A 25,189-nucleotide genomic window follows, 5' to 3' on the forward strand; every position below is an offset into this window, starting at 1 on the left:
GGAGGAGAAGGCAGTGGAAGAGGAGAGAGAAGAGGAGAAGGCAGTGGAAGAGAGAGAGAGAGAGGAGGAGAAGGCAGTGGAAGAGGAGAGAGAGGAGGAGAAGGCAGTGGAAGAGGAGAGAGAGGAGGAGAAGGCAGTGGAAGAGGAGAGTGAGGAGGAGAAGGCAGTGGAAGAGAGAGAGAGGAGGAGAAGGCAGTGGAAGAGGAGAGAGAGGAGGAGAAGGCAGTGGAAGAGGAGAGAGAGGAGGAGGAGGCAGTGGAAGAGAGAGAAGAGGAGAAGGCAGTGGAAGAGAGAGAGAAGAGGAGAAGGCAGTGGAAGAGAGAGAGAGAGAGGAGGAGAAGGCAGTGGAAGAGGAGAGAGAAGAGGAGAAGGCAGTGGAAGAGAGAGAGAGAGAGGAGGAGAAGGCGGTGGAAGAGGAGAGAGAGGAGGAGAAGGCAGTGGAAGAGGAGAGAGAGGAGGAGAAGGCAGTGGAAGAGGAGAGAGAGGAGAAGGAGGCAGTGGAAGAGGAGAGAGAGGAGGAGAAGGCAGTGGAAGAGGAGAGAGAGGAGGAGAAGGCAGTGGAAGAGGAGAGAGAGGAGGAGAAGGCAGTGGAAGAGGAGAGAGAGGAGGAGAAGGCAGTGGAAGAGGAGAGAGGAGGAGAAGGCAGTGGAAGAGGAGAGAGAAGAGGAGAAGGCAGTGGAAGAGGAGAGAGAGGAGGAGGCAAAATTGGAATTGGAATGGGTGAGAAGAGACATAGGCTGGCAGTTTTGTACAGTACAGCTTTATTAATACTCGAAACATCACAGTGCGGTTGAGGCTTTAGGCGGTGAGAGAGAAAAACAAATTTACATGATTATAACATTACAAAAAGTGGGCGGGAGGGGAGGAGGCACTGAAAATAAATTAAATGACAGATACCAACAGCACCAGTAACATTACTTCACTTCAGCGTTTCTCAATTTTTTTTTTTGTCTGTACAAAAAAATGGGAACGGGTTGGGGGGAGGGAGGAAATAAATGAATGCTGTGATCGCAAAGAAATCTTTTTTTCTTTATTAATGCCTGGACAATAAAAGTGGAATCAAGAGCAATTTGCACAACTGGTGATCATCGCCTCTCTTTATTAATATATATACACATTGGAACGAGCTGTGCTTGAGATTACATCACAGAGAGGTTGCAAAGGAGTTGGGTGGGGGGGTAGGAATGTGCAGTGAAAAGGGAGGTTTGCACCCCTTTGTCAATGTGCCTGCTCCCTGGCAATGTCTACCCACCATAAGAGATAGGAGCAGGAGTCGGCCATTCGGCCCACACTTGATTCCAATCCTTCTGCCACAATCTTCCCCCTGCTGACTTGCTCGCTAACTCGACAAGTGCAGGTCACTGCTTTGTTTAACAAGCCGAGGAAAACACTTGATGCGTAGGTTTATTATCTATTTTGGTTTTTTTCCTTCACTATCACTTGTGGGACACCTTCTCAGGACTTCCCCTGACGCTCCACAGCCACAACTAACCCCCAAACCCCCCAAAAATTTCTAGCAAGTGGAAATCTTAAAAAAAAAAAGTACAACTGAGCCTCCGAGTCTATTGGTCATTTTCTTTTTAATGAATTCGAGTCGGAGATGAACCGGGATGAATTTGAGACCATCCAGGTCATAACTGAACAGCCCACCTTCCCAAATAACTCCTCGCCCCCTATCGTGACCGGACTGGGAATGCCATTCTCAGTCACTTGTACCCATCTTTACAATTACCCTCCGCAGTTTTTCTCTTTTTTTCGACAACAACTTGCATTTATATAGCGCCTTTAACATCCCAAGGCGCTTCGCAGGAGTGCAATCAGACAAAATTTGACACCGAGCCACATAAGGAGATATTAGGACAGGTGACAACAGCTTAGACAAAGAGGTTGGTTTTAAGGAGTCTCTTAAAGGAGGAGAGGTAGAGAGGCGGAGAGGTTTAGGGAGGGAATTCCAATGCTTGGGTTTTCACAGTACAAGTTTTGTTTGACCCGTTGCCCTTTTTAGGTAGTGTATGCAGATTTTCTAAGCCTCAAAAAAAAGTGAACTCTGACCTCACCAGATTAGAGGCCTCCCTCAAATTCTCTGGCCGTTCGCCCCCCCCCCTAACGGACTACCCATCTCGGTATTCCACTTGGGGGGTATTTTATTTGAATGTACATTGTTTTATTTTCCCCTCTTCTCCTTAAGGTGTGGACTCTTGCTTGGGTTCTGGTTTTGCAGGCACTGACGGCCCCTCCGAGTACTTCACCTCAAGTGGCCATTTCGCCCGCGAGAGCCTTGGCGGTGAGTTGTCAACGGGCTGTTCGACTGTGGGAGCATCACAGCTGACCATGAATTTAGTCTGTGTGTAACGTCCACACGTTCTGAGAGGGTGCGTCCTGAGATTGAGCAGGAGCTGGAACTTTGCCTGATGATTCCCCCCTGCACCATCTGAGAAGCAGGATCTCTTAAATAGGAAAATTAGTCTGGTCTTTCTTTCTCCTTGCCAATTTTGGTGTGATTTTTATTTTTCAATTCAGCTCTCAAGGCTGGTTTGCACTGCCACACTTCTTATTGTGTTCACTCTCACTTAACAACGAACTAAAAGATTTATGCATTCACTCCATTAAAACGTTCACTTTCCCTCAAAGGAAGTGAGGAGACAAATCTGATACAACACTGCCAACAGCTGGAGAGAAACAGAACTGCACAAGCAATATTTCAGTTCGGCTTGGCACAACCAGGGCCACTAATTTAGGATTTTAACAGAACATGACTCCCTAAACACCTGAAAATCATGTGCAATAAGAACTAATGATTTGCTTATTCAGTTACCAATAAAGCAATGTGCCAAAATATAAATCACAACTTAAAACGTGGGCAATAATCCCAGAATCTCGTGTAATATAAACACAACTTGGCTTGCTCATCTCCTGTAAACTAATCGATGCTTTTAAAGGGACCCTCTTAAAGGCAAGTGGAGCCATACAATCTGGGGCAAACTTTGTTATAGTCACTTTGTTTAGTGACATCATAAACATTTCTTTTTGAATAATTATGACATCCCTACATAGTTACTAAAGCAGTTCTTCCCGTTTTCTGATTCTTGTCCCCATCACATTTTCCTCCTTCCCCACTCTCCCAACCCTACTTCTCATACCATCCCAAAGTTCTCCCATTTCCCCCTTGCCTACTCTCCCAACCCAACCTCCGATACCATCCCACTTTGTTCCTGTCCAATTGCTTTGGGATGATGGATTCAACAGCAATCACAATCAGAAGCTCAAATGAAGCAAAAGGGAAATGAAATAAGAATTGGAAGAAAAATACATTTGAGAAACAGGAGGACTCCATTTTACAGGAATCATTTTGGCAGTCTTCATTTCAAAAACTATATTTTATGTGTTCCACTACTGCAGGTGGTAAGTCTCACTGCCCTCCACCCAGTACCTCGACCATGGGCCATCTTTCATGTATTCCCCAAACAGCAGGATATTGAACAGTGAACAACATCACAACTGAGTCCAGTCCTCCACTCATCTGATATCCATCTCAAACACTGCTCTCCTCTGTGCCCCTTCCCCTGGGTACCTCATTATCTCAAACACTGCTCTCCTCTGTGCCCCTTCCCCTGGGTACCCCACCATCTCAAACACTGCTCTCCTCTGTGCCCCTTCCCCTGGGTACCTCATTATCTCAAACACTGCTCTCCTCTGTGCCCCTTCCCCTGGGTACCCCACCATCTCAAACACTGCTCTCCTCTGTGCCCCTTCCCCTGGGTACCCCACCATCTCAAACACCGCTCTCCTCTGTGCCCCTTCCCCTGGGTACCTCATTATCTCAAACACTGCTCTCCTCTGTGCCCCTTCCCCTGGGTACCCCACCATCTCAAACACTGCTCTCCTCTGTGCCCCTTCCCCTGGGTACCTCATTATCTCAAACACTGCTCTCCTCTGTGCCCCTTCCCCTGGGTACCCCACCATCTCAAACACTGCTCTCCTCTGTGCCCCTTCCCCTGGGTACCTCATTATCTCAAACACTGCTCTCCTCTGTGCCCCTTCCCCTGGGTACCTCATTATCTCAAACACTGCTCTCCTCTGTGCCCCTTCCCCTGGGTACCCCACCATCTCAAACACTGCTCTCCTCTGTGCCCCTTCCCCTGGGTACCTCATTATCTCAAACATTGCTCTCCTCTGTCCCTTCCTAGTAATCTCAAACCTAGCCCTCTTGCGTGGTCCCTCCTCAGGACACCGACGTCTCAAACTACCCACCTCCATTCCTCCTCCCAGTGCCCCCTCTTTTGCCCCTTCTTTTTTGAGATACACTGTGGTCTCAAACTCCTATCAACTTCATTCCCTCCCCCCCACCCTACCCTGACCATCCCAAGCTCCCATCGTTTCGCCTTCACCCTAATGATATAAATGATTGTCTAAACTCCACTCGTGATTTGAACTTGTTAAATAACGTGGAGACTGCAAGTGAGGAACTGTGTGGCAACAGGGCGAATCAGTTCAACCCAACGGAAGGAGATACGACATTGGAGAGAAATTATTCAAAGCTTTGGATCAGAGATACTGCAGTGAAATCCCATTAGAGCAAAACTTGGTAGAATCCTTCTCCATGTGGCCAAAGGGTCTCTATTTTAACACTCTTTATTGCTACAGCTCATTTTAAACTAAAACTCACAATTATTTTTCATCCTGAATTATTTATTGGATTATTGCACAACTATAACAATACAAAATGTTGTTTTAAAATGAGCTAATGTGGATTTGAAGTCTTGTGTGATTTTTAATTAAGGGACCGGCTGCACCTCACTTAAAACCTTCGCAAAGACCCTACGACACAAAGATTGGCCAACTCAGTTATTGCAAGTGTCTGCCTCTGGGTAAGTTCATCTTTCCAGCACTTCCTTTGCATCAATTCTTTTTTTGACCCCCTGTTGAACTCTTCTTCTTTATTTTGAAAAGTCATTGCTGATTTATAAAATGCTGAGCAGGTCATTTAAAATCACAAATGACCTTCTAATGTTTTCTGACCTCTGCGGTTCTGCCAAAGCAATGGAAATGTTACAGAGTGCATACAGGTTCACGTGTCACCCTTGCGCACACAGTAAGATTAGAGTAGGCACTTTCATCTAAACTGGGTCCGGTGTCGTTACAAACTCCTCCTGGGCTGGGCTGGGCTGGGGCAGCAGCAGCCCTTTAGAAGCTCGCCCGAGTATGAGCCCAGATAGGGAATATGTCAGCGAAATATTCGACTGACAGCGCCATCGCGGCTGAACTCAATCCTGCCCACACAATGGTGTCTGCACGCACATCACTTCAGGCAGGGGGGTGGGGAGTGGTCCCTGGATGGCGATCAGGAATGGGTGCGCTCCCGAGCCTAGGAGCACTGAGGCCAATTGTAACAAATGTCACCCTGGCTGAGTTCCGCTTACTCTGCTCCGGCCGGGAACCGAACCTGGGACCTTGCTGGTGCAGATTCCTTTTTAATTATTGCTTAGGGCATCGACTGAGACCATAACAAAAATTTTGCACAAAAAGTGCTGTCAAGTGCCTTTGGAGGCAGAAGTCAAAATGTTCAATTGCAGAATTTTTAAGAACCTAAAAGGCCAATCAGATTATAAGTCAAAATTGAGATTTGTTTCCTCGAAGTTTCTGCGAGTGAGAGAGGATTATATAACAAATACTAAATCATACAATTTCCTTCCCACACATACATATATAGGTAATGAATATATACTTCACTTCCTTTAAGCAATTATTTAAAAAGTTAATATAGTATATAAGCCTGGATGTAACTGTGCAGGATATTCACACAGCCTGTTTCTATGACATTCTTCTGCCCGCTGTTCGATAGAGGCATTAACCAGTGCACCGTTCACCCCCTGCGTTCAAATCGCACGGTGTCAGCCGTGGCTCAGTGGTTGCACTCTCACCTCTAAGGTCGTGGGTTCAGGCCCTACTCCAGAGGGTTGAGCACATAATCCAGGCTGACACTCCAGTGCAGTACTGAGGGAGTCCAGTGCTGCATTGTTGGAGGTGCCGTCTTTCAGATGAGAGGTTAAACTGAGGCCTTCATTGGCTGTAAAGCGCTTTGGGACATGCTGAGGTCATGAAAGACGCTATATAAATGCAAGTTGTTTCTTTCCTTTCTATTCAACTCGTTAAGCAACCTTCTATTAATATCACTGTCATTTCTGGGCAATGGTTTTTTTCTTAAATTACTAAGGCAAAGTTCTGGCCAATAATATCTACGGTTCAAATGGAAACCATGAAAGATGGAATTCTGAAATAAATAGAAAATTCTGGAGATACACAGGAGGTCAGTCAGCGTCAGAAAGGAGAAAAGACAGATTTACGTTTCAGGGAGATCCCTCCCATTACTTGTCCCTTTGTGGTTCAGGTGACTTCAGGATGGGAGACTGGAATTGAGGCAGATGCGGTAATGGGCACTGTACTCCACTGATCAGACAGCCTCGGTCACAGGTTCTCTGGATTACTAATAACCAGCCTGTTACTGGACTAGTAATCCAGAGAACCTTAGTCTGGCTGTTTGAGAACTTAAATTCAGTTTAAAAAGCCTGGATATAAAAAGCTGGTATCAAAAGTGACCATGAAGCTGTCGGATTGTCGTAAAAACCCAACTGGTTCATTAATGTGGTTTAAGGAAGGAAACCGGCCGCCGTTACCCAGTCTGGCCTATATGTGACTCCAGTCCCACACCCAACGTGGTTGACACTCAACTGCCCTCTGAAGTGGCCCAGCAAGCTTCTCAGTTGCATCGAAACCCCTCCAAAGAACAAACTCCTGACCTCACAGCTTCACCACATGGACTGCAGCGGTTCAAGAAGCCCCAACACCACCTTCTCAACGGTAACTCGGGACGGGCAATAAATGCCCGCCTTGCCAGCGACGCCCACATCCCGAGGACGAATACCTAACAGAACCTGGAGGGTTAGGCCTGTCAATGTGGGCTGGGATTCTTCTCACTCGGCTCCAGATAACTCTTCAGCAACCTCAAACACATTGGCCTCGATACTGACCCCACCGCCACGACAGGCAGGAGAGGGTTGGGGGGGGAGGGGGATTAAAGAGTTAAATACGGGGAACGCGACCCGAACACGCCGGGCAGGCGCCCACCACCATTTTTACGGCGGTGGATATCGTGGCGTCTGAATGTTTCGCCATTGCGAGGCGGTCACTTCATTAACATATCAGTGCAATTGGGAGCCCAATTTAAATTTTGCTGGTGCCGTGCGGGTTTTCCAGGGCTCGGGAAAGCCGGCGGTGAAATGGAGACAGGAGCTGCTGACTCCACAAGGTTAGTGCCTCTTTCAGCACTCCTCGTGGGCCAGGAGGAGCAGGAGTGCTCCCCGCAGGGTCCCGATTGTTGGGGACCATCCCCAATGGTCCCCAGCTGAGGCCTCCTGCCGCTGGTGTTCCCTCCCATCTGCTGGCCAGGCTGCCCATTTGGCCGGCTGCCAGGCAGGAAAAGGAGCTAAAAAATGTTAACCAGGTCCTGCCGTTAAGTTCAACCTCACCCGCACCCTCCCGCCTCCCCGTAAACATCGGGACCATCACCTCTTTTCCATATTCATATTTCCTGGTTCATCCATCACGCCTTTCAATTCTGTTTTCCTTCCAAACATTAGAAATCACTGCTCATCCTGCCCCTGAGGGCTGGTGGAGTGTAACCAGGCTCCTGATAGTTAGACTGCACCCCATCGTGCAAAGACAGTCAGTGCAGCTTTTACAGCCACTCACTGCCACGACACAAACAGTGGGATTCAATTGTTAAGTCGTCTCAACCCTGTTCCTGATGAGCTTGAGTCCCCCATCATTAAATGGTCTGTAATTCGGCACCAATGGACACAAACAATCTCACTCAGAAAAGCCACAGGATGGCTGGTGTGGGAAATGGAATAGTTACTCTGGTGCAGTAGGTGAGGCTGGTGCTGAGGCACATTGTTGGGGCACAGTAAATGTGCCCGTGTGGTGACGGAGAACCGTCACCACACGGACTGCAGCGGTTCAAGAAGGCGGCTCACCACCACCTTCTCGAGGGCAATTAGGGATGGGCAATAAATGCCGGCCTTGCCAGCGACGCCCACATCCCGTGAACGAATAAAAAAAAAAAAAAAGTAGAGGCATCTAACCAGGTTATATATGGCCTGGGAGTGTCCGATGCTGAAGTGGGGCAGGACTAAAAAAAAAATCAAGTGGCAAGTGTCACCCAGGTAGAGGCCTTTGACCTGCAGAGGTCAACTGGCCCATTACTACATTCATTGTATTGGCCTCATTCACCGACTATCAAGAGTAGCGAGGTGATGTGGCCATTGAGAGCCTGAGCCTCAGTCTTGTTGGTAACAACACAGCCAATGAGTTGACTGCGGAAGCCAAGGTCAGCTATTCGATTGGATAATAGGGAACCGAAATTTCAAAAGTTAGGCCTCGTTGAGTATATCTAATTAGTTAGTGAGCTTTCAGCACAAAGTGGGTCAAAGTTAGTTAGGACAAGGACACAGGTTAATAAGGCCATAAAAAAAGGCAAACCAAGCACTGGGGTTCATTTCTAGAGGGATAGAATTGAAAAGCAGAGATCTTATTTTAAACTTGTATCGAACCTTGGTTAGACCACACTTGGGAGCACTGTGCACAGTTCTGGTCTCCATATTATAGAAAGGATATAGAGGCATTGGAGAAGGTGCAAAAAAGATTCACAAGGATGATGACACATCCAAGAGGATATAAATACTTATCAGGAAAGGTTGAACAGGCTGGGGCTCTTTTCTCTAGAAAAGAGAAGACTGAGGGGTGACCTGATAAGATAATGAAATGGTTTGATAGGGTGGACGTAGAGAAAATGTTTCCACTTGTGGGGGAGTCCAAAACTAGAGGTCATAAATATAAAATAGTCACTAATAAATCCAATAGGGAATTCAGGAAAAATGTCTTTACCCAAAGAGAGGTAAGAATGTGGAATTTTCTACCATAAGGAGTAGTTGAGGCAAATAGTATAGATGTATTTAAAGGGAAGCTAGATGAACAGATGAGGGAGAAAGGAATAGAAGGGTATGCTGATAGGGTGAGATGAAGTAGAGAGGGAGGAGGCTTGTGTGGAGCATAAACGCTGGCATGGACCAGTTGGGCCGAATGGCCTGTTTCTGTGCTGTAAATTCTATGTAACTCGATGTGTAATCACCGATCTCCAAGTGTTTGTCCAGTTCCAATAGGAATTCACAAACAATTTTGAAAGACCCCCTTGAGCTTGAATTAACGAACGAACAATTCAAGTACAAATCAGGAACATGACTCACCAAGGATCCCTTCACCCTGCCTCTCTCCCCGCTCAACCTCCAGACCTCCCTCCTCTCTCTCTCTCTCTCTCTCCCGGGACCTGTTCTTTTGTTGTTGTGGCTGAGGAAGGACCCAGTTGGGCAGGCCAGAGACGCACATTGAGGACGAGTGCAAACCACCTCAGTGTTTGAAGCTACGCACAGCACATTATAGAACTTTTTCTTGCACCAAATACCGCGAAAGCTGAAAAGAAAATGCCACGAAACAGTGAGTCAGTTAAATGGCCGATAGAATATCTGTAAAGAACAAAATGTTAAATTCCTCTTTATAACTAACATAGTACACTCATTTAAAACCTGCCACGTCTTAATTTAAAATATTCCACTCCACCACACCAGTAGGCCCTTCTTGCTTGGTTTAAGGTAGTTCATGGCACTGCGTTGGAAACCAGCCTGCTTGAGTCAAAGTTCAGTGTCTCTTGGTTCAATCTTCTCCTCATTCCTCACAGAGTTCATTTTATAACACAGGTGGCCTGCTTCAGCCTACTTTCCCCTCAGTACGTCTCAGTCCTGAAGCTCGGTTTCGCTGTCACAAAATCCTCGGCGCAGACCTGTCGTTGGTGATGGTCCTCCTGAGCTTCACTCCCCGGCGTATGGCTGTGAGCATGTCTTCGGGGGCCTCGCTGGGAGACACCGGGGGCAGCAGGAGGCCTAGGCCGTCATCGGGCACCGGGCCGGGCAGCACGGTGGGGAAAGGGAACTGTCCGTCACCCAGAGCCTGGGCGCTGGCCACCAGCTCGCCGATCTTCTCAACCAGGCTGTGGCGGTTGGCAGCCAGCTGCTGCTCCTCCTCGCTTGACATGTGCCCTCCCGGGTAGACGGAAATCTCCATCGTGCCGCCGCCGCCGCCGCCCCACGCGGCGTTGGGCAGGCTCAGCCGCTTGGGCGAGGCCTTGGCGTACTCCAAGGCGTTTGGCGACGTGTCGTCGCTGAAGAACACGCACTCCTCGCTGCCGACCCTCACCGGGCCGGGGGCGTCTGGCACCGTGGGCGTTTTCACCGGTACTATCGGAGGACGGATGGGGATCGGACCCGCGTTGGAGAGGGCGCGGCGCACAGACGGCTTGGTGGACGGGGTGCGTCTGATGGTGGCCACGCCCGGGGTGACCGAAACGTTCTGCACGCTCCCCGAGGGCAGTCCAGCTGTCGAGGCGGGACGTTTGGTCTGGAACATTCTCCGGTAACTCTGGGCGATGTCACTGTTCCGCGGAATGGTCGAAGATCTGTCAAACTCGCTTTGGTGGTCTCCCTCCACGTCGCCATTCACAGAGTAGCAATCATAATCTGAAACTGTGCGCAAAAAGCACGGTTAATACTTACGTCAAAAGCATTGGAGCAAATACTTCAATGTGTAAACTTTTTTTGCAGTGGGCACGTCTAACACAAAGACCAGAGATACAGACACCAAGTTTGGCCACTTCTCCCTGCAAATGAATACTCACCTGGCAAGCCTGTGCTCAACAGATAACCTTGGGTAGCTCAATAATGGGTCCATGGTACCCATTGTGCCCACAACCAGGGCACAATGGGTACCAGTTGCGCACTCTCCACCGATACAGCCAAATTAGTCTTCTAACTCCAATACTCCTGCACTACGGGTATCGGCAAAAGAAAACAGCATCTACAGCCTTGAGTGGACAAACCACAGGCACCAAGCCCATTTCAGCCATAGGCACCCGTCTCTCCAGTAAGGCACTGAGTTTCCTCTTCAGAGGGTATGTGGAGGATTGGATAACATACTACCAGCCACTGATAGATCACTGGATCGATCCATTATTGATCAATGTATTATTGAGCTATGTAGTCCAGGAAGGTGCCAGGTTTGATCAGTGGTCTGTGCAGTGTTGAGTGATCTTAGCCAGGGCAGTGGAAAGAGGCACTGTAAATGGCCTCATTAACCCTGAGCGTGTGAGATTGACTCCTGATCGCCATCCAGTGACTGCCCTTCCAGAAAATATGCGGAAACTTCAAGTGAGAACCGATTTGGGCCAGAACCTAACACCCCCCACGGTCGAATAGTTTAATTGTCTTGCCTCACACTTGGAAGAACGGCCAATTGGATGAGGTGCCGATCCACATGAACTTGTACCACAGCAAGAGCCGGTGACTTCAAGGTTAGAGGGGACAAAGCAAGAATAAAAATACTGGATCATTTACCATGCGAATGCCCTCAGGGTTTGACCAATGTCTTAGTGTCTCAGTATTCGGTTCCAATGTTCCTGTCATTATTTTTTTGTCTGATTATTCAGGAAGATAAAGGAGGTGAAGGGTTGGGGAACCCATGCAAGCACTGATCGGAGGCTTGTACCTTTATTAAATTGGGGCCAATTCAACAATAATCTCATCTACAGCCACTGGTAGTGTTTGGACTTCCTGGGCAGTAAATGTTCACAGACAGTAGCATCATCACACCAGGTCATTCCACCTTCTCAATTCAACACGTTAGTTCGGGGAGGCCCACCATGGCCACCAGGAATCCGGCGACTAGATTGTTCTCTCTTCTCTATTAATCCAGTAAAGATTCAATCCAGCTACCTCACAATGGCCACACCATAAACCTAAAGATCTTTGAAGTCCACTGAATTGCCCCATAATTGTAAACCTCTCATATTAAGGTATTTGTGCTTCTACTTCATAGGGGAGATTTGGACCTTGCTGCCAGGGCATTGCAGATTGGGCGCCCGTTATAGAAACCGCACGATTTAGTGTGCTCACTAAAGCCACAACGCACTAGTGCGCTCACTAAAGCCACAACGCACTAGTGCTCACTAAAGCAACAACGCATTAGTGCTCACTAAAGCAACAACGCACTAGTGCGCTCACTAAAGCCACAACGCACTAGTGCGCTCACTAAAGCAACAACGCATTAGTGCTCACTAAAGCAACAACGCATTAGTGCTCACTAAAGCAACAACGCATTAGTGCTCACTAAAGCCACAACGCACTAGTGTGCTCACTAAAGCAACAACGCATTAGTGCTCACTAAAGCAACAACGCATTAGTGCTCACTAAAGCCACAACGCACTAGTGTGCTCACTAAAGCAACAACGCATTAGTGCTCACTAAAGCCACAACGCACTAGTGTGCTCACTAAAGCAACAACGCATTAGTGCTCACTAAAGCAACAACGCACTAGTGCGCTCACTAAAGCAACAACGCACTAGTGTGCTCACTAAAGCAACAACGCACTAGTGTGCTCACTAAAGCAACAACGCACTAGTGCTCACTAAAGCAACAACGCATTAGTGTGTTCACTAAAGCAACAACGCATTAGTGTGTTCACTACAGCAACAACGCATTAGTGTGTTCACTACAGCAACAACGCATTAGTGTGTTCACTACAGCAACAACACATTAGTGTGTTCACTACAGCAACAACGCATTAGTGTGCTCACTAAAGCAACAACGCATTAGTGTGCTCACTAAAGCAACAATGAGTAAACATGTAATACACTGATAAGCTACCAAGTGTTAGTGTGCTCTCTACAGCCATAAAGCATTAACAAGATCAGTATACTTAAAATATATTAGTAATGTGTCACCAAGACAAGTAAAGCTACAATGCATTGGATCACCCAGTTCAAGCTTATCTCCCTTCAGCAGGTTACAGACACGAAGCGATAACTGCAGTGTGGAACTGAAAGTGTACACGTGTCTGAGACATGTGACATGGAACGTGGCCAACCCAGGTTCTCTGTATCTATGGTCTTGGGTTGACGCTTAATGTGATACTTGTGCAGAAGGTAAACACCTGGAAAGGGGGCACAGAGAGATCTCCTGACGGATGTACCTTGGGAGGGAATGGTGTCTTCGGAGCAGGATGGTGTGGTGGTTTGGGTGCTGTAACCGCTGGAGTACTGCAGAGAGTCGCGGCTACTCTTCTGGTGCTCCAGGCTGAGACCACGGGTCAGCACCATGGCCAGGTCACTGGCCGCTGTGGAGATTTCCTCCCCGTGCTGTTAAAGAAATGAGACATAGAATTACATAGAATGTACAACACAGAAACAGGCCACTCAGCCCAACAGATCTATGCCGGTTTTTATGCTCCACGCGAGGCTCCTCCCTCCCTACTTTGTCTAACCCTATCAGCATATCCTTCTATTCCTTTCTCCCTCATGTGTTTATCTAGCATCCCCTTAAATGCATCTATACTATTCGCCTCAGCTACTCCTTGTGGGAGCGAGTTCCACATTCTAACCACTCTCTGGGTAAAGAAGTTTCTCCTGAATTCCCTATTAGATTTATTAGTGACTATCTTATATTTATGGCCCCTAGTTTCGGACTTCCCCACAAGTGGAAACATCTTCTCAACATCTACCCTATCAAACCCTATCATTATCTTAAAGACCTCTATAAGTTCACCCCTCAGTCTTCTCTTTTCTACAGAAAAGAGCCCCAGCCTGCTCAATCTTTCCTGATAGGTATAACCTCTCAGTTCTGGTATCATCCTAATAAATCTTTTTTGCACCTTCTCCAGTGCCTCTATATCCGTTTTATAATATGGAGACCAGAACTGTTCACAGTTCGATATAAGTTTAACATAACTTCTCTGCTTTTCAATTCTATCCCTCTAGAAATGAACCTCAGTGCTTGGTTTGCTTTTTTATGGCCTTATTAACCTGTGTCGCTACTTTTAGTGATTTGTGTATCTGTGTCCCCAGATCCCTCTGCTCCTCTATCCCATTTAAACTTTATTATCCAAGCATTATGTGGCCCCCTTATTCTTCCTACCAAAATGTAATACCTCACACTTATCTATATTGAAATTCATTTGTCATTTACACGCCCATTCTGCGAGTTTATTACTGTCTTCCTGTATTTTGTGACAATCCTCCTCGGTATTAACTCTACCCCCAATTTAGTGTCGTCCACAAATTTTGAAATTGTATTTCCGATTCCAAATCATTTATGTAAATAGTGAACAACAGTGGGTCCCAGCCACTGCTCCCTCGAAACTGTGCCCGTGCGCGGCCGGGCAGCGGTCCGTTGTCTGCCGCGCACTTAAACATTCCGTCCGCGCACCAAACCAGTGCTCTCAACATCACCGACCGCTCCCCGGGCCCCTCTCCCGCGCCGACCGCTCCCCGGGCCCCTCTCCCGCGCCGACCGCTCCCCGGGCCCCTCTCCCGCGCCGACCGCTCCCCGGGCCCCTCTCCCGCGCCGACCGCTCCCCGGGCCCCTCTCCCACGCCGACCGCTCCCCGGGCCCCTCTCCCGCGCCGAACGCTCCCCGGGCCCCTCTCCCGCGCCGACCGCTCCCCGGGCCCCTCTCCCACGCCGACCGCTCCCCGGGCCCCTCTCCCGCGCCGACCGCTCCCCGGGCCCCTCTCCCGCGCCGAACGCTCCCCGGGCCCCTCTCCCACGCCGACCGCTCCCCGGGCCCATCTCCCGCGCCGACCGCTCCCCGGGCCCCTCTCCCGCGCCGACCGCTCCCCGGGCCCCTCTCCCGCGCCGACCGCTCCCCGGGCCCCTCTCCCGCGCCGACCGCTCCCCGGGCCCCTCTCCCGCGCCGACCGCTCCCCGGGCCCCTCTCCCACACCGACCCGGGCCCCTCTCCCACACCGACCGGTCCCCGGGCCCCTCTCCCGCACCGACCGGTCCCCGGGCCCCTCTCCCGCACCGACCGCTCCCCGGGCCCCTCTCCCGCACCGACCGGTCCCCGGGCCCCTCTCCCGCACTGACCAGACCCTGGGCCTCTCTCCCACACTGACCAGTTCCCGGGCCCCTCTCCCACAATGACAAGTGCTCGGATCCCAGGCCCTTCTGCAGCTCTGCCTCCCCGGTCCCCAGTGCTCCAGCCCCAGGCGGGCTGCTCTGCCTCTGGTCTCGGGCCTGTCCAAGTGTCCGATCCTGTGGCTCTGGCCCCAGCCGCTGTATTGTTTACTACGTTGCTTGGAAATGCAGTCAGTGAGCAGCTGATTGGCTGCGCAGAAACCAGACCAGGATTAATATTGAAACCGACGCATTTGTCAGTGGCCAATCAGAGAGCAGGCACCTCCACCCAATCAGAGAGCAGGCACCTCCACCCAATCAGAGAGCAGGCACCTCCACCCAATCAGAGAGCAGGCACCTCCACCCAATCAGAGAGCAGGCACCTCCACCCAATCAGAGAGCAGGCACCTCCACCCAATCAGAGAGCAGGCACCTCCACCCAATCAGAGAGCAGGCACCTCCACCCAATCAGAGAGCAGGCACCTCCACCCAATCAGAGAGCAGGCACCTCCACCCAATCAGAGAGCAGGCACCTCCACCCAATCAGAGAGCAGGCACCTCCACCCAATCAGAGAGCAGGCACCTCCACCCAATCAGAGAGCAGGCACCTCCACCCAATCAGAGAGCAGGCACCTCCACCCAATCAGAGAGCAGGCACCTCCACCCAATCAGAGAGCAGGCACCTCCACCCAATCAGAGAGCAGGCACCTCCACCCAATCAGAGAGCAGGCACCTCCACCCAATCAGAGAGCAGGCACCTCCACCCAATCAGAGAGCAGGCACCTCCACCCAATCAGAGAGCAGGCACCTCCACCCAATCAGAGAGCAGGCACCTCCACCCAATCAGAGAGCAGGCACCTCCACCCAATCAGAGAGCAGGCACCTCCACCCAATCAGAGAGCAGGCACCTCCACCCAATCAGAGAGCAGGCACCTCCACCCAGAGAGCAGGCACCTCCACCCAATCACAGAGCAGGCACCTCCACCCAATCAGAGAGCAGGCACCTCCACCCAATCAGAGAGCAGGCACCTCCACCCAATCAGAGAGCAGGCACCTCCACCCAATCAGAGAGCAGGCACCTCCACCCAATCAGAGAGCAGGCACCTCCACCCAATCAGAGAGCAGGCACCTCCACCCAATCAGAGAGCAGGCACCTCCACCCAATCAGAGAGCAGGCACCTCCACCCAATCAGAGAGCAGGCACCTCCACCCAATCAGAGAGCAGGCACCTCCACCCAATCAGAGAGCAGGCACCTCCACCCAATCAGAGAGCAGGCACCTCCACCCAATCAGAGAGCAGGCACCTCCACCCAATCAGAGAGCAGGCACCTCCACCCAATCAGAGAGCAGGCACCTCCACCCAATCACAATAATTGTTTAAACCCTGCTGAGGATTCAGTGGAGGGGGGAGGGGAGAGCTTTAGTTAAACTCTTCCCTATCCCCAAATTCACACTGACTTGACAGCTGTTTTATATTTCTGACTCAATTTAAAAATTCTGATTGCACACGATTTATTTCTGTTTGAATCAGTCATTAAGCTGATTCAACAAAAAGCTGATTGGAATCGTTCCCATCAGATAATTTTTAATGAAACATAACGAGACTGGTCTGCTCAATCCCAGTGCAACTTTAGAAACCCATTTCACAAATTATACAAATTCATCAGCCAATATAACACTAAATTGTTACAATTATCCATTATTTTGTACGTTTGTTCTGTTTGTTATTTACCCTGAATTATGTTTTCTATTATTTTACGGTGGCACACACAGCCTTTATATCGGTGCACAAACCCAAATTCATTCTGCACATGGCTGAAAAAAACCAGAGGGAACATTGGTCCCAGCGCCGATCCCTGCGGATCACCACTTCCCACCTTTTGCCAGTCTGAGGAACATAGGAACAGGAGTAGGCCATTCAGCCCCTCGTGCCTGCTCCGCCATTTGATAAGATCATGGCTGATCTGTGATCTAACTCCATATACCTGCCTTTGGCCCATATCCCTTAATACCTTTGGTTGCCAAAAAGCTATCTATCTCAGATTTAAATTTAGCAATTGAGCTAGTATCAATTGCCGTTTGCGGAAGAGAGTTCCAAACTTCTACAACCCTTTGTGTGTAGAAATGTTTTCTAATCTCGCTCCTGAAAGGTCTGGCTCTAATTTTTAGACTGTGCCCTCTACTCCTAAAATCCCCAACCAGTGGAAATAGTTTCTCTCTATCCACCCTATCTGTTCCCCTTAATATCTTATAAACTTCAATCAGATCACCCCTTAACCTTCGAAACTCTAGAGAATACAACCCCAATTTGTGTAATTTCTCCTCGTAACTTAACCCTTGAAGTCCGGCTATCATTCTAGTAAACCTACACTGCACTCCCTCCAAGGCCAATATGTCCTTCCGAAGGTGCGGCGCCCAGAACTGCTCACAGTACTCCAGGTGCGGTCTAACCAGGGTTTTGTATAGCTGCAGCATAACTTCTGCCCCCTTGTATTCTAGTCCTCTAGATATAAAGGCCAGCATTCCATTAGCCTTATTGATTATTTTCTGCACCTGTTCATGACACTTCAATGATCTATGTACCTGAACCCCTAAGTCCCTTTGGACATCAACTGTTTTTAACTTTTTACCATTTAGAAAGTACCCCGTTCTATCCTTTTTTGATCCAATGTGGATGACCTCACATTTGTCTGCATTGAATTCCATTTGCCACAGTTTTGCCCATTCACCTAATCTATCAATATCCCTTTGTAATTTTATGTTTTCATCTACACTGCTTACAATGCCACCAATCTTTGTGTCATCGGCAAACTTAGATATGAGACTTTCTATGCCTTCATCTAAGTCGTTAATAAATATTGTGAATAATTGAGGCCCCAAGACAGATCCCTACGGAACCCCACTAGTCACATCCTGCCAATGTGAGTAATTATCATTATCCCTACTCTCTGTCGCCTTTCGCTCAGCCAATTTCCTAACCAAGTCCGTACTTTTCCCTCGATTCCATGGGCTTCTATCTTAGCTAACAGTCTCTTATGTGGGACCTTATCAAATGCCTTCTGGAAGTCCATATAAATAACACCCATTGACATTCCCCTGTCCACTACTTTAGTCACCTCTTCAAAAAATTCAATCAGGTTTATCAGGCATGACCTACCTTTCACAAATCCATGCTGGCTCTCTCTGATTAACTGAAAATTCTCGAGGTGTTCAGTCACCCTATCCTTAATTATAGACTCCAGCATTTTCCCCACAACAGATGTTAGGCTAACTGGTCTATAATTCCCCGGTTTCCCTCTCTCTCCTTCCTTAAAAAGCAGAGTAACATGTGCAATTTTCCAATCTAGAGGGACAGTTCCTGAATCTAGAGAATTTTGAAAGATTATAGTTAGGGCATCTGCAATGTGCTCACCGACTTCCTTTAAAACCCTTGGATGGAAACCATCTGGTCCTGGGGATTTGTCACTCTTTAGTGCTATTATTTTCTTCATTATTGTTGCTTTACTTATGTTAATTTTATCGAGTCCCTGTCCCTGATTCAATATTAGTTTTCTTGGGATTTCTGGCATGCTATCCTCTTTTTCTACTGTAAATACTGACGCAAAGTAATCGTTCAACATGTCTGCCATTTCCCCATTGTCAATGACAATATCCCCACTTTCAGTTTTTTAAGGGGCCAACACTGCTCCTGTCCACCCTCTTTTGCCTGATATAACTATAAAAGTTCTTCGTATTGGTTTTGATATCCCTTGCAAGTTTCTTTTCATACTCTCTTTTTGTAGCTCTTACTATCTGTTTTGTGACTCTTTGTTGATCTTTGTATCTTTCCCATTCGCCAGGATCTGTGCCATTTTTTGCATGCCCTTTCCTTATGTCTTATACTGTCCCTTACCACTTTAGTTGTCCGTGGCTGTTTTTTTTGGCAAGTAGAGTTCTTGCCCCTCAGGGGTATAAACCGATTCTGTATCACGTTAAATGTTTCTTTAAACATTTCCCACTGATCATCAGTTGTTTTACCCATTAACAGATTTGCCCAGTTTACTGTGGACAGTCTCTGTCTCATCCCATTGAAGTCGGCCTTACCCAAGTCTAGAATCTTAGCAGCTGATTCACTTTTTTCCCTGTCAAACACTACCTTGAACTCGATCATGTTATGATCACTATTGGATAGATGTTCATGCACAGTCAAGCTGTTAACTAAATCTGGTTCATTACTCATTACTAAATCTAGTATGGCTTGCCCCCTTGTTGCCTCTAGGACATACTGCTGTAGAAAACTATCCCGGACACACTCAAGAAATTCACTACCTTTCTGACAGTTGCTAGTCTGCTTTTCCCAATCTATATGAAGGTTTAAGTCCCCCATTAAGACCACTATGCCTACACGCTTGTCTAACCTCTGCATTTATACAATCTAGCATTTCAGAGCTGCTGCCAGGGGTCCGATACACAACTCCCACTATAGTCTTAGATGCTTTCCTATTTCTCAATTCAACCCATAAGGTCTCTGTTGGCTGCTTACCTCTCATTATATCCTCCTTTAACCCCTACCCCCTATTTTGTAGCCAGCTTGCTATCCATTCTGCTACTTGTCCCCTGATTCCACCTGCTCTGACCTTAGTCATGAGTCTACAATGCGGCACCTTATCGAAGGCTTTTTGAAAATCCAAATATATTACATCTACTACATTACCCCTTGTCTACTCTTTCTGTTACTTCTTCAAAGAATTCAATAAGGTTGTTCAAGTATGACTTTCCCTTCTGAAATCCATGCTGACTATTCTTTATTATATTTTCAGTTTCTAGATGTCTTTCTATTACATCTTTGAGTAAAGATTCCATTATCTTCCCTACCACCGACGCTAAGCTAATTAGTCTATAGTTCCCTGGACTTGTTCTATCTCCCTTTTTAAATATAGGAATCACATTAGCTGTCCACCAGTCCTCTGGCACGATTCCCTTTTCTCGTGAATTTTTATATATATGTAATAGTGCCTCCGCTATCTCCTCCCTAACTTCTTTTAATACAAGATATACTTACTAGAAAAGAACAGAATATCCCTCCACTTTAACGGGATTGTTATTGTCTCATCCTGCTCACTTTTTATGGATTGCTAGTGTTCCATCCTGATTACTTGTGTCATTCAACAAATCTTTAAGGAATGGATACTGCCTGGCTCAGCTCCATTTTAATGGTGGCAGGACTGCACCATTTCACTTCTCTCCTAAGAGGCCAGTACTGTTTCTTTCTGCTCCCCTTGAAAAGGTTGGCATTTGCCCAGCCTGTTCCTCTTTATCAGGTCAGAACTGGGCCTTCTGACTCCCCTTTAAGGGATTGGTTCAGGCCTATTCTGCTCCCTTTAACAGGATATTGTCTCATCTTGCTCCCTTTTTATGGATTGTTGATGTTCCATCCTGATTACCTATAGGTGGTTGGTGCTGGCCCATTCCATTTCATATCAAGGGATAGGTACTGGCTCATTCCATTTCATATCGAGGGATAGGTACTGGCCCATTCCATTCCATATTGAGGGATAGGTACTGGCTCATTCCATTTCATATCGAGGGATAGGTACTGGCCCATTCCATTCCATATTGAGGGATAGGTACTGGCCCATTCCATTCCATATTGAGGGATAGGTACTGGCCCATTCCATTCCATATTGAGGGATAGGTACTGGCTCATTCCATTCCAAATTGAGGGATAGGTACTGGCCCATTCCATTCCATATTGAGGGATAGGTACTGGCTCATTCCATTCCAAATTGAGGGATAGGTACTGGCCCATTCCATTCCATATTGAGGGATAGGTACTGGCTCATTCCATTCCAAATTGAGGGATAGGCACTGGCCCATTCCATTCCATATTGAGGGATAGGTACTGGCTCATTCCATTCCATATTGAGGGATAGGCACTGGCCCATTCCATTCCATATTGAGGGATAGGTACTGGCCCATTCCATTCCATATTGAGGGATAGGTACTGGCTCATTCCATTCCATATTGAGGGATAGGTACTGGCCCATTCCATTCCATATTGAGGGATAGGTACTGGCCCATTCCATTCCATATTGAGGGATAGGTACTGGCTCATTCCATTTCATATCGAGGGATAGGTACTGGCTCATTCCATTTCATATCGAGGGATAGGTACTGGCTCATTCCATTCCATATTGAGGGATAGGTACTGGCTCATTCCATTCCATATTGAGGGATAGGTACTGGCTCATTCCATTCCATATTGAGGGATAGGTACTGGCCCATTCCATTCCATATTGAGGGATAGGTGCTGGCCCATTCCATTCCCCTTTAAGGGGTTGGTACTGGCCCATCACATTCCCCTTTAAGGGGTTGGTACCGGCCCATCCTATTCCATATTGAGGGGTTGGTAATAGTCCATCCTATTCCATATTAAGTGGTTGCTACCCACCTTTCCCACTCCATGTTAAGGGGTTGGTACCAGCCTTCTTTCAGTCCCCTTTGTGCAATAATTGAATGCAGTTGTTAACCCATTTTAAAAAAAGAGTTAATGACTGTATTTAATAGCGCACACAGGAATTTGCCCAACCACATTAACCAGTGCACTAACAGTAGCACAAAGAAAATGAAACCTACAGGTCACTTGTGGGTGTTAGATCAGCTGTCTCACACCGTCCTGTTCTGCACTGTTACAAAATAAGGAATAACTGAACACAGGCTTTCGTGTGTCTGTCTCTGAGAGTTTCTAGGTATGTGTCTGAATCCAAGGAAGTAAAATTCAACTTTGGCAGATGCATGAAATGGGCAGTGGAGGATCAGCCCTCGTTAAACATCCTGATGGATTTTCCTTTCCATTGACTTTGCCAGATGCACTATCAGCACCGCTCTGTATCTGTGATTCACAGGTCAGTACCGGGCCTACAAATCCCCACTTTATCACACCCCAACTACCAGCCAGGGCCCTGAGCACCAGCAAAACCGTGAGAGGGGAGCAGGCAGTCAGAGCTGAGGCTTGAATGCCCTCCCTCTGGCTGGGAATGTCCGACAATCTCTGCCTGAAGCAAACAGGGGCATGTGTTTTTTTAGATTTTAATTAAATGCCAGACTTATAGCAATTTGTTATCTTGTTGCCAGCAGCCCCCGACTGTATAAAGGACGTAGCCTGCCTGCGGGTCATCCAGAATCATCAAGGTCCTGAGAGCAGCCGATGGAGGTAGTGCAATAAACAGGCCTTTGTACACTCAGCCCTACAGGGGTCTAACAGGGAGCAGCAGCACACTACAAGGGATAGTAGGGCTGTAGAGGTTACCATAAAGGCTGATAATATTCTCTGGACCCACCACGATGGGACACATGGTCTGTACTTTTAATAGTTCAAGCTCGAGGAGCTGAATGGTCGTCTCCTGTTGCTAGTGGATTTCCTGGGCTGAATTATGTGCTGCAACTGACAAAGACAATTGGATAATTGGTAATGTGAAGGCAAGACCCCGACACCTTAACCCGCAACGTAAAAGAGGTGCTGGCACAAGGGAGGCGGGTCCGTAAAGATAGCGCACTCACATACTGTACCTTGGCAGCAAGTGATGCTGCTGTCATGCGGGGCCTCTGCACCTCCTCCACGCTAATCCCTGGATAGACCATGGTGGCCGAGACCGCCTCTGCCTCCCGATAACGTTCAGCTGCCTCCTTACGTCTCTGTAAAGTGTTGACCACGGGCTGGTCGTAAGGACCAGGCTTTGACCAGTCCTAGAAAGTCGAGGGAAGTGCCCGGTGAATAGAAACGTTGAGGCGGGGGCTGAGAGCAACCGTTCACAGCAGGTAAAGAGGAGCGTTTAGATCACAGCAGGTAAAGAGGAGCGTTTAGTTTGATTGAGACATCACAGTGGCATAGCTGTTTAAGAGTTACAGAAGGACGGCATTCTGGGATTGCATAAAGGTGTCTCAGGAGAGATTGCTCTGACGGATCACTTGTCCTTACATCCAGCACTCTGCCACCACCCCCTCTCCTGACACTGACCCCCTCTCCTGACACTGACCCCCTCTCCTGCCACCACCCCCTCTCCTGCCACTGACCCCCTCTCCTGCCACTGACCCCCTCTCCTGCCACTGACCCCCTCTCCTGCCACTGACCCCCTCTCCTGCCACTGACCCCCTCTCCTGCCACTGACCCCCTCTCCTGCCACTGACCCCCTCTCCTGCCACCACCCCCTCTCCTGACACTGACCCCCTCTCCTGCCACCACCCCCTCTCCTGCCACCACCCCCTCTCCTGCCACTGACCCCCTCTCCTGCCACCACCCCCTCTCCTGACACTGACCCCCTCTCCTGCCACTGACCCCCTTTCCCGACACCCAGCCCCTCTCCTGCCACTGACCCCCTCTCCTGCCACTGACCCCCTCTCCTGCCACTGACCCCCTTTCCTGACACCCAGCCCCTCTCCTGACACTGACCCCCTCTCCTGCCACCACCCCCTCTCCTGACACTGACCCCCTCTCCTGCCACTGACCCCCTCTCCTGCCACTGACCCCCTCTCCTGCCACTGACCCCCTCTCCTGCCACTGACCCCCTCTCCTGCCACTGACCCCCTCTCCTGCCACTGACCCCCTCTCCTGCCACTGACCCCCTCTCCTGCCACTGACCCCCTCTCCTGCCACTGACCCCCTCTCCTGCCACTGACCCCCTCTCCTGCCACTGACCCCCTCTCCCGACACCCAGCCCCTCTCCCGACACCCAGCCCCTCTCCCGACACCCAGCCCCTCTCCCGACACCCAGCTCCTCTCCCGACACCCAGCCCCTCTCCTGCACTAAGTCCCACTCACCCATCAATGATACCCGCTGGCTTCTTGTCTCCCAGTGAATTGACTTCACTATCCTTGTCCTCATTTTACGCCCCTGTCTCTGCAATCTTCTCCTCCCTTATATCCCAGCACCCAGTCTCCACTCTTCCAACTCCCATACACCGTACGTCCCCTTCCCGCCACCGTATGCCCCTTGGCAGAACTTTCTGTGCATTCTGGACTTCTCTTCGTGAACCTCCGCACTTTGCTACCTTCAAATTGACCTCATCTTCCCTCACCTTCCACACTCCACTTCCCAGCTCAGCATCCCCCAACCCCTTGTAAAGTGCCCTTGGGACGTTTCGTTGTGTGAGGGATGCTATCAACTGCTGCTTATTGTTGTTTGGGTTCTTTTTTTAAAAAAAGTCGGGCAGGTTTTGTTCTGTTGAGCCCATCTGGACAAGAACTGGGATGAGACCGTCCAAACTCATTTCATGTAGGACCCTAACAACCAGAGACAGAGGACGTGAAGTCGATGTGAAGGAAGGATGTGCAACGGACCAATCTGCTACCCCCCGTTTTGTGCCCCCGAATTTCACTCCAAGAGAATTTCACCCCATCAGCCTTGGTCTTTAGTCTCAGAATCACTTCATTTATTTCTCTCCCTACTCTGGAGTGACTTTAATTTTATTGCTTCATTTTCTCTGCTGCTTTTCTTTACTGCGCATTTGTTTTTTTCTCTCTCTCGTCTTTTCCTCTCCTTTTTTTTTTAAGCTGTGTTTTTTTTTCTCTGCCTCTTTCCTTCCCGTCTGTCTCCTCCTTTCCCACCATCACCGCCAGGGATCACTGAAAATGGCCACGCTCCACATCGAATTCCACTTTGTCCCAAGTTTACACAATCCCAAGATGCCTTGCGTCACGCTCACCGCAACAAGAAAAAAGCTGCCAAAAGAGGGAGGTTAACGCACAATCGTTTGTGAGGTTATTCATGCAAATGATTCGGCAGGAACAGCAAATTGATGAAAAGGATGTGATGAGAGATAAGCCAAAATTAAATAAAACTTAACAAAAAAATGGTGATAAAACAAACCTTCCAGCTAGGAATCGTTGATGAGAGGGCAATGCCAGGTCCAGGGGAATGGTTAAAGGGAGGGATATCAGGGAAAACAGCAGGGTTAGGCCTAGTGCAGGCCCTTGTGTCAGGGATGATGGGAGCAGAGCCAGAGAACGCAGGTGAAGAGCACTCGCTAGGGAGATGGTAATACACATACCCAGGCATGAACTGCAGATGGAAGAACATGAGATCAGCACAGGCAATAAGTGGACAGCCATTGGAGGGTTTTCGAGGGAAATGCCAGCAAAACACAACTTAATGACATTAT

At 48.7% G+C, this 25,189-nt stretch overlaps 1 protein-coding gene across 7 annotated transcripts in view; it reads right to left on the reverse strand.

The window, feature by feature from the left end:
• Nucleotides 1–1,079: 1,079 nt before the first annotated feature.
• LOC137333486 (protein MTSS 2-like) overlaps nucleotides 1,080–25,189 on the reverse strand; it is a 175,412-nt gene continuing 151,302 nt past the window's right edge. For 4 of the 7 annotated variants that reach the window (XM_067997652.1, XM_067997649.1, XM_067997651.1 and 1 more), the window contains 3 exons: nucleotides 22,601–22,777; nucleotides 13,132–13,297; nucleotides 1,080–10,631 (listed from right to left, as the gene is read on the reverse strand). In XM_067997652.1, the coding sequence (XP_067853753.1) occupies nucleotides 9,871–10,631; nucleotides 13,132–13,297; nucleotides 22,601–22,777 (1,104 nt within the window). In that variant the 3' untranslated portion in view covers nucleotides 1,080–9,870. Of the gene's footprint in view, nucleotides 10,632–13,092; nucleotides 13,298–22,600; nucleotides 22,778–25,189 lie in introns of all 7 variants that reach the window. The other 3 variants (XM_067997647.1, XM_067997650.1, XM_067997646.1) reach the window with 1 other exon arrangement.

The sequence above is a fragment of the Heptranchias perlo genome, chromosome 16 (assembly GCF_035084215.1).
Source record: "Heptranchias perlo isolate sHepPer1 chromosome 16, sHepPer1.hap1, whole genome shotgun sequence".
NCBI lineage: Eukaryota > Metazoa > Chordata > Chondrichthyes > Hexanchiformes > Hexanchidae > Heptranchias > Heptranchias perlo.